A 10,097-nucleotide genomic window follows, 5' to 3' on the forward strand; every position below is an offset into this window, starting at 1 on the left:
TGTTCATACTCCTGTGTTGTTACAGCTCCGCCTCAAAGAAGAAGATACGGTTGCTGGTCTGAGAAGCAAAAAAAAGTCTCTTGAAAAAAAGGAAGAAAACTCTAATTTGGTTCTACGAGAGAAACATCCCATTCTCATTGCTGCCGTATCGCATTTGGAATTCCAAATCTGCAGAAATCTGACGGTTTTGTTACATTCCAAAAATAATCTAATGCCTTTTCAGATACGAATTCTTGCTTGCTAGTTGGAGATAAAATCACTTTATCTAGAAGTAACTTCCCCGTGGTTTTTGTAGCTGTACCACGCTATGCCCAGTGTCCAAGAAGAAGCACCAAGGCCAGAAGGAGAAAACACTGTCCTGTTTGTGTGCATCTCCCTGTGAAGTGTCCCACCAGCCCTCAGCCCACGAGGGCTACCAAGGTATTTTTATTTAAAGCTATGCTTGTGTTTTGCGGTAGGAGTTCTCCAGGTTGTTTCTAAATTGCTGTTGTAAAAAGTCAGTATATACCAGACCCCACAGAGGAAAAGGGATCTCACTCTGTGGAAACGCTGTAATTAAAAACACCTGAAAACTTCACTCACTGAAGCATAGCGACCTCATGGCATTACCCAACCTTATTCAATGTTGTTACAAAATATTACTTAATGCCATGTCATTTCATAAAATACAAATTTAAGTCGTAACAGGCTGCCGCAGGGTATGAACTGGCCACCGAAACACCACCTGCTATTCACGGATCCGAGAGCCGTCCTTGGCCTCTAAATACCGGCAATCCCTAGTTTTCCTTTTGTTTCCGCGATTTTGTGCCGCTTTGCGTGGGCACCCCTTTCCTTCCGCGCCCCGGGCCCGCCCCACAGCCAGCGCGCGCCAAAACGGCGCGCCGCCGCGCTCGAGTCTCCCGCCAGCACGCCCCGGGGCGGGGTGGGGCGGGGCCAGCGGGAGCGGGCTAAACCATTAACCTGAACCAGAGGGGGAGCGGTGAGTGTCCTCGGAGCCGCGTGTGCCGGGGGCGCCGCGGCGGGGAGCGTGTTTGCTTCGCGACCACCGGCGGGCCGGGCTCGCCTGGGCTCAGCTCAGCTGGACTCGGCTCAGCAGGGCGGGCGGGGAGAAGACGGGGGTTGGCGGCGGCGGCGCTCCCCCCCACCCGCGTTCGTGTCGCCGTGGAGGGGCAGGCGCAGGCGCCCCGCGGGCGGGGTCAGCCAGCGGCGGCGGGAGATGCGAAGAGGCTGAGCGGGAAGGCTCGCTGCTCGTCCTCGCCACCGCCGCCCGCGCCGCTCCGCTGGCCGCCCGGCCCGCCCGAGGGCACCCCGCGCCATGTCCTTCCGCCAGAGGAGCCCGCACGGCGGCGGCAAGAACAGCAGGTAGGGCTGGGGCGGGTGGTAGCGGCACCGGCGCCCGACCTTTCCCTCCGCTTCTTCTTTCCGGTCGCGGAGCGGCGGGGCCGCCCTCGCTCCCCGTTCCTCGGGCGGGAAACCGGCGGGGAAGCCCCCTGCCCGCCCCACCCCAGGGCCGTTGCGCCGCCGCCACCCGGGGTCCGCCATGTTGCCCCGCGGGGCAGCCGGCCGTCCCTCGCCGAGGTGCGGGGCCTGGGGACGCGGGGCTGCGGCTGCCGCGGGGGGAAGGGGGCTAAATGGCCGGGGCTCCTGGTCCCGCGTCGCCCGTGAGGGACGGGCTGCGGGGCCGCTAGCAGCCGAGCTGCCTTCGGTGGGAGCGCCTCCCTCTGAGGGGCTCCTCGGGCTCGCGCCTACCCATCTCGCGCGGCTTGCTTTGTTAAAGTAAAACTAGTAAATAAACTCCGATGCCGTCACGGGATGATGTTTCAAAGAGGTTAATAAAACCAGCCCACCTAACACGCTCGCGTTGTCTTGTCCGCGGCCAGCCCACAGCCTCCGCCTCGCTGGTCCCAAGGAAGGAAACGCGGCGCGGATGGAAAGCGGAGAAAGCAGAACGAGCCCGATTCATCCGTTTTTGAGGAGAACAAGTACAGGCCTTCTGACAACAGGCTGGACAGGTAGGCAGTGCTCGCAATAGAAACCACTCTGTTCTTTTGTTCATCAGGAGCTGTTGAATTGACTGTTGTACTCAGTGTTTCGCACCCTGCCCGTTTATAAATCGCTCCTCGACCGCAAATAGCTGGTCTTAAGGGAGAGGAAAGAATCAAGTGCAGTGTTCTTCTCTTGGACTCACTTCCTAAGAATACACGTTTTTCATTCTTACAGCTTGAATTACATTCTCCATCGTTTTCTGTTCTATTTCATGCTTGCTTACTGCCATTTGTCATGAAGCAATGGCTGCACAAGCCAGTTATGATCGTTCGTGGATATAGGCTGTACGTACTGTTGTGGTAAAATTAAAGGTCATCTGCCCTCGTGCTTCTGAAGGCAGTACAGACCAGCTTGAAAAGTTGTGTTGAAGTATGTCAGCACGTGTGTGGTGGGTCACCTTCGGAGGTCACTCACTCTTCATACTGCTGCTCGCTGCCTTCCTCACCATTTCCCAGCACAGGCAAACTCTAGTGAAAGCATCTCATTTTATATCACATTTGAGCTATTCATTCTGCAGTCCCTTTAGCGCCTTTTATCAGTGGACGGGAGTTGTGGCCTGCAGCCTGGTTGACTGAATCTACATTTCTAATCTAGAATGAGATGGGTTGTGCCCTGTAACTACCTGTTTTTCTTTGCTGATAATAAGAAGGGAAGACATTGGTCAGTGGTTCAAATTACAATATCCAGAGTAAATTAAATTAATTTCAGGAAGCATGTTTGAATAGGAGTACAAAGATGAAACTTTACGGATTGCTTCATCAGTTTCAACCTAAATAAGCAAGGCTTTTGTGTGTCTTCCAGCACTGAACCAAAAAAGCATACTTTCTGGCTTAGTTTGGATTCAGCTCTGATTGAAGTTGTTCTCTTCCTGTGCTAAAACTGCTTTTCTTTTATGCCAATTCAACATTGTCGAAATAAAATCTTAAAATGGCAAGAGGATTGGGATGGAGGCTGGGTCATACGACAGATTCAGTCGTGGCGGGTAGCAGGGCTACAGCCTTGTTTTTTCTGCGCCTCTGGCAGAGTTTGAGCACCGTTTGCAGTCCTGTCACAGCACCAGAGCTTCTCACCAAGTGTGAAATGTCATGTGGGGAGGAGGGTCTGAAGAAAGAGACAGCTGAGCTTAGTATGTCTGGCTCCAGTACTGTCACAAAGCAAATTAATCAAGAGAAAAAGCTAGTTCTCCCTAGTTCTCTCTATGCGAAGTACAGGTACAGAATCAAACAAGTATAAAAAGGTATGACACAGCGTTGAGGGAAAATCTCAGATGGTGGGACTAACGGGGTGCTTCTCAGATTGTGCTGTTACCTACCATGGGAGAGCACTAGTTGACTGTGGCCTGCATTTTCTATAAAGTTAGAAATCAATATAAGCAAATGCTAAAAACCCTTGGAGGTTGGACAGATATTTGCAGAGGGACCTGTACTGGTTGCTGTGGATTTTGGATTTTTAATTTTTCGAAGCTGGTAACTGGGATTCATCTAAAAAGAACTTAGACTTCAAAGTAGTGCAAACCAAGTTCTGAGGTAGAAGCCAGGAGCGAGTTTGAACTGGTTTTAGCACAAATGGGTCTAATTCCCTGACTTGAAGGGCCTTCTTTGCGCAGAATCCTGGTAAGTCTCCAGAGTGTTTCCAGATCTACTGAAAAAGCTTTGGTCTGTAGGATGTGGTTTTGAGTTTGTACTAGGAGAATCTGTCATCAGAAAGACAGAAACTGGAAAACATAATCCATAATCTGCATGTAGACAACTGTTGTTGGCTGGGAAGGGATATAAGCTTATTCCCCTGCAACAGTCTGAATCTGCTCGTGATGCTAATGGGCTACAATGGAGTTGTTAAATAGCAGTTTGCAAAGTTGTAGCAAATCTCAGTTTACTAACTAAAAATTGACTGCTTTTTTGTGCCTTTGCCTTCTCTACTAGATATATTTTCACACAGAAGCTCCTGGTGCTGTCGTGTAATGTTAATTAATTAGCTGTATTGAATTCTGTGTTCTAACTTTCATCTCTTATATAGCTATTTGTTAGCTCATTTAGTGGAATGAAAAAAAGTGAGTAAATGAGTAAAGTTGGTGTTTCATGTACTGTTTTCTGAAGGACACCAGTGTAAAGTTATTGAAAGTGTGGGCTTGGTTACTTGCTGTAGTGGTGTGTTTCTATAGATCTCTACAAAAATTTTTTAAGAAAAGCAAAAACCAAACCAAACCCCAAACGACACAACCTCAAGGTGGAACTCTCAACTGATGCTTCATTTTACAACAGGGGCATTTTAACAGAACAATACAAGATTTTCACAGCCATTGTGAGTACTCTAAATGAATATATTAAATCGCTGTCAAGCTGTCAATGGGGGAGATGCTCGGGGTGGGGTGGGAAATACAATAAAATAAAATTTTAATGTAGAGGCTTTTTTCCGCCCTCCCTTTCTCTCTCCTTTCTAGTTTTACAACACCAGAAGGCCCTGGACCCCTTTCCCGGTGTTCAGATTGGGGAACTGCAGTGGAGGAAGACGAAATGAGGACCAGTGTTAACAAAGAAATTGCAAGGTACCTGTGGGTGTTTAAGATGAAGTGGAGAAAGGAAGGGAAATAGTAGCTGTAGGATCTGTATTGACTTTTATTTTTAACTTCACCATTGTAGTAAAATCAGACCAACCTTAGCTTCTTGCCTGCTGCTTTTAGCTCAGCTTCGGCTCCTGCAGAGGAGTGACATAGCATAATCTCTGGAGAGTTGATGTATATCAATAAATATCTCCCTTTTGGAAGAATCCTTTCCTAAATCTCTAAGATTGAATTACTTTGAATGTCCTTTCACTAGTTGTGGTTTTTCCGTATCATTGCTATAAAAACAGTTTTTGGGAAAAGACTTAGGAAAAGGAAGTCCTCAGGTATTTTTTTTTTTAGGGCAAAACTGAAACATCAGTTCCATAGTGGAAAGGTGTTTACAGTGGCTGGGTTGACGTCTTCAAGACCACTGCTTAGCTGAGAAGTAAAATCAACTGTGAGCGGTGACAGTGTAGCCTTGCATGTTCTCTTTGTGTATATTCTTAATATGGATTTGAACTCTTACAGGTACAGAAGAAAACTCCTGATAAATGAATTTTCAAGAGAAAGGAAGTCCTCCTCTGGAAGGTAGGTTAAATTTCTACCTTAGCTGAGGAAAATCCTGACAATAGGCCTGAAATTTCACATATACTATTGCTGCTTCTGAAAACACTCGGTTTGAAATAGTTAATCTTAAGTCAGCTCTAACATTGTAGTTCATAGAATCAGAGAATAGAGTAGTTTGGGTTTGAAGAAACCTTTAGGGGTCACCTAGTCCAACCCCCCTGCAGTGAGCAGGGACATCTTCAGCTAGATCAGGTTGCTCAGTAACATCCCAAGCATTCATTTGAAAAGTTTTAACACATTTCTTTATAATCTCTTCATGCACGTTTGTCCGAGTGTCACTTGTTTTCTAACAGTCCCGAATCTGCAATGTTTTTTTGTTTAGTTCTGATTCAAAGGAGTCCACTGTGACAGTAGAACTTGAGACAGATGAAGTAGTTTTGATGAGAAGACAAAAACAGATAAACTATGGAAAAAACACAATTGCATATGATAGATACATTAAAGAAGTTCCCAGGTAAGCTGCTTGAGTTTCTGGAAAACTAAATGTTCGATTGTAACTCACACCAGTTCTTCATAAGCATATTACTGTACTAAACCTGGTATCTGAGATATATTCAAATAGAAGGCATCTACACACTTTCTAAGACACTTTTAACTGATAAGTGACACTAACAATTAAATAAGATGTGGATTTTTTTTAACTAGTTGGTACATGAGGAATATGCCTTCAAACTTCCTCACGCTGCAGAAATGGAAGTGAAAGTTCTTGTGGTTTTGCTTGTCAACTAGAAGAAATGAAATGGATTTTTACAGTCAATTTTCTCATTAGTAAACCAGAATACAAAATGCAGTATGGTTGTTCTTAAGTTTGGAATATGTTACATTCAGAAATTTCATGGTGATGTTTTCAGGCCTATGATTGATAATCCTTTTTTTTTTATTATTTGACTCAAAGGCAGTAGAACTAAAAAGTTAATGTGGGGCTGACAGCTTTTTGCTTGCATGCTGGAATTGCGCAATGTTATTTTCTCATAAATAATATAATTCTAATTAGCTGCTGAGTGTATGCAGCAGGCAATCAGTCTTAACATTTAAAACTACATTTTATGTATGTGTTGAAAACACTAATGAATTTTTCATGTCTAATATCTGAATAGATGCCATCGTATACCAGGAGTTCATCCCAGGACTCCAAATAAATTTAAGAAGTACAGCCGGAGGTCATGGGACCAGCAAATTAAACTATGGAAAGTTGCATTGCATTCCTGGGATCCACCTACCGAAGAAGGATGTGATCTGCAAGAAATGTACGTACACAGTATTCGATATTCCTTTATAGAAATTAATATATAAAATCTCATGGTTTAAAAAACCAAAACCCCAAAACAAAAAAACCCCAAGCACCCAAGAAAGCCCAGCGTGGCCCTTTTTGAGACAAGTCAGTGATTGCTGAATGTTTTCATTAGTTACTCGTCCATGCTTAGTGCTATTCATTCAGTTCCTTCTCGGTCAAAATATCTAATAGCTTTCTGGACCTAGTTGGTGGGACTAGACTTGCCCAGTGTCCTTCCAAGGGCATATATGTACACCCTTCACTTCTTTAATGTACGTCCACTGGCTGAAATCGGAGCTCATTCTGTAGTGGTCTAAAAAAGAAAATACTACACGGTCAAGGCGAGCCGATTCTTTCAGAGCAGTCTGCAGCTCCATCTGTGGGAGAGCAGTGCTGGAGAGTTCTTGCTAATTAACAGATCTTGTGAATATTGAGCTCGCACCAATACCTGCTTCATAGTCTTCTCGCTTGTTCAAGAACAGCGCTACAAATTCTTGTTTCTTGAGCAGAGAGGAGGAAAGAAGTACTTGTAAAATCCTCTCAAGGTACCATTAAGTTAAAAGCGTGGCCACAGGTGTTCACAGTCCAAGCTACTGTAGTATTCTGCTCTAGAAGGTGTACGATAATGCAACTAGTTATTTTTCTCTATAGGAAGCGATAAAGCAGATCAGGGAACACCCAAAATAAAACTGTGGGACTACGGAAGAAGGGGGGGCAGATGTAACTAATTTCTCAGGAAACAGTTTTGTAGTAAACAACTACTGTTTTTCCCTAAGAGTGACGCTGATTTTAAAAGCAGTATGGAGCAATGGGATCTAAAAGCAAAGCCTTACTTTTAGCTTCCTTTTACTTGTAATGGACGTGAGGGGAGTTGGTATTTCAGCCTGAAGCCTAATTGTATATGTTAGTGTTGAAATACTGGCCTGTCTTCAGATGCTGGGATCTAGTTCTGCGTATAGCGGATACTAAATCTTGTGTTGCAAAACAAAATGATGGAAACCTTCTCTGGAAAAAAAACAATTCCTTGCTGTTCCATAACATTTGTTATCATTTGTGTCGAGGCGTTGTTTGAGTGTTAGTAATTTCTTTGACAAGTTGCAACATTCAGTCTCACGACATTAATTTAGTCCTTGGCCATTTTGGCTGAATTGAGTTGACCTGCTATCCTCTCTGGTCTCAGCAGTTTGCTGCCACTGTCCCTATAATCCCTGTAGGTGTCTCTGCTCTTGTTTGGCCATCGTTTGCAGAACTGCAACTACTGCTAAAAAACTGATTTGTTTTAAGCTGTATGCTTTCTAATTATTTTAAAGTAGTCCTGTTGACCTTGGAGAGATGGAGACAGAATCTGTTGGAAGCCATTCTACTGAATCTCAAACAAGCTGTCACGATAATGATGTAAGTATATCTGTCATTTGCATAAATATTTGTTAATAATCAGTCCACTACTTGGAATTAGATCCAGAGTAGCATGAACGCCTGAGAAATTCCATAATCCGCTGTGTTTAGGGACTGCTTATAAAGCTGAACGATCTTTAAATTCCGTTTCCCTGCTATAGCCGTTATCTGTAGTCTTGAGTTCAGAGAGTCGGAACTTAAGTGACCTCCTCAAATGACAGTTATCTTGCTTTTAATAGCCTGCAAAAGAAAATTTCTGTTCAAAGCATGTCAGTTATGAACTGTGACATACGGTGGAAATACTACTTTAGATTGCAATATTGAATGTTAAAAGAGGATGTAACTTTCTTGGCCCACTCAGAGTTTTAGAAGTAGGTTCTTTTTATATGCAGAGAACATCTAGTACACCTGAGCAGTAACCTTCAGTAAAGATCTAGTAATGTTTTTCTAACTGGACTTGTTTCTCTGGTGAATATTGAATATGTATAACATTTTAATGTGTGCATATATAGATCCTTAAAACATTTGGAGGAAATATTACTGTGTTGAATGGGCAGAAGCCTTTGTTTAAATCTATCCAATATTAAGATTAGCTCTGGGTTTTTGTATGGCCTGTAGAGTGTTGGTGAGCCTCTGTTACAGGGTGGTCTAAGCAAATTACAGAAGTTAAATGAATTGTTGCATAACTAAACCTGCATTTACCTGCTAATTATTAACTGATTTTGTATTCCAGGATACCTGTTCTGGCACTCCCACCAAAGTTAGACATGTTGACTATCAAGCAGAAGGTGAATTTGACTTGGAAATGTGTTTGAATGAACCACTTAAAGATTTTGATACTGAGAGTTAAGTAGTGTCGTGCAAACTGTTTTAGAGGAAGTTTTTTTTACATTTGAGATTCATAAACTTAAGCTTTCTTACTATTAAGTGAAGTTGACTGTTCTGAGTTGTGGTTGCTCTACGTATTCTCTGGGCCAAACTTATGTAAGATACAGTTAAGTTGTGTGACTTCTTTTAAACTTTTAATTTATGTATATCAGATTTTTTATTAAAACATTTCAATAGAAAAAAATATCCAAGGGCAATGCTATCCTCAAATAATTACAAACAGTTCAGCAAGATCTTACTGATTTTTTTTTTTCCTCATTGTGTCCATAATTTCACTTGTCCACCTGCACCTGAAGCAAAGTAGGGGGGATATTCTTGAGCATCCGTATGTTGCCTTGCTTTTCCATCTGACTTTACTACAAGGATCTGACTTGAAGTAATACAGTTGGTAGCTGAACCACACTGCTGACTAGTACTAGTAAACTTGTCTATGGCAGTTACTTTAAGATTAAACTGCCTTACCCTTTAAAAAAAAAGCAGACGCTTTTTTTATTTGCAAAAATGTTTGATTGGAAATTAAATGCTCCCAAAAAAATGGAGGTCAGAATGGTAAAGGCTAGGCAATAACACTTTAAGAAGCGGTAGCCTGACTTTGAAATTTGTAAATAGTCACGAGTCATTTGTTAATACAGTCAGGAAAACCATGTGTAGGTGAAGTGCTTGATTCTTTTTAATTTGCTTATTTTTAAATGTAAAGTCGTTGTAAATGGTAACACTGTACAGATTTTCTGCTGAAAGCAGTTAATGTTTCATTACTTTTGTATGGGATGTTGCTGGAAAATAAACAGAATTTCATTTACTTACGACTCTTCATTTCCTACTAGTGATGCTCTGTGGGTAACAAAACGCAGGAAGGTACTGAAAGCCACGTGCCTGAGGCTGATACTAAGCCAGGATAAGTGTGAGTTAGCGCCACCCTCTGACTTTGAGGGAGACCTTAAAAAATGTTTTATTTGCGTGCTGGCCACTGGGGTGAATTTAAGGCTTAGTTGCAATGGGTGAGCCTGTTGTTGACCACCTGCAGACTCCTTAGAAGCAATTCACTTCAGTAGGTGTCCGTTAGCTGGTGACCAAGTTCTGTTCTCTAGAAAAACCACTGGAAAAGCTAGGTGGACACTTCCATCTTGTTTGTTCTACAGGGCCTCTTGTTAAAGTCAAAGTCACCTCACCTGGTTTTATCTCTAAAATGGAATTTCTGGGTGTGGGTGTTACAGCACTGTCAGGCTCAGTGCAGACACTTAAACTTTTCAGCTTGAGTGAGTGTCCTAGCTGTAAGTAATATTGCTAGCAGTCTCGCTTGTTGGGCACCATTAAAATCTGGTGGCT

General features: G+C 43.3%; 1 protein-coding gene across 1 annotated transcript; it reads left to right on the top strand.

Moving 5' to 3' along the window:
• Positions 1 to 1,186: 1,186 nt before the first annotated feature.
• Positions 1,187 to 9,570, top strand: SLBP (stem-loop histone mRNA binding protein). Its single transcript, XM_075092077.1, has 8 exons — positions 1,187 to 1,362; positions 1,881 to 2,012; positions 4,487 to 4,591; positions 5,117 to 5,176; positions 5,538 to 5,669; positions 6,313 to 6,462; positions 7,799 to 7,883; positions 8,617 to 9,570. The coding sequence occupies exons 1-8, from the start codon at positions 1,316 to 1,318 to the stop codon at positions 8,731 to 8,733; spliced, it is 828 nt and encodes a 275-aa protein (XP_074948178.1). The 5' UTR covers positions 1,187 to 1,315; the 3' UTR covers positions 8,734 to 9,570.
• The last annotated feature ends 527 nt before the right edge of the window (positions 9,571 to 10,097 follow it).

This window comes from Phalacrocorax aristotelis, chromosome 4 (genome assembly GCF_949628215.1).
Source record: "Phalacrocorax aristotelis chromosome 4, bGulAri2.1, whole genome shotgun sequence".
In the NCBI taxonomy this organism is placed as follows: Eukaryota; Metazoa; Chordata; class Aves; order Suliformes; family Phalacrocoracidae; genus Phalacrocorax; species Phalacrocorax aristotelis.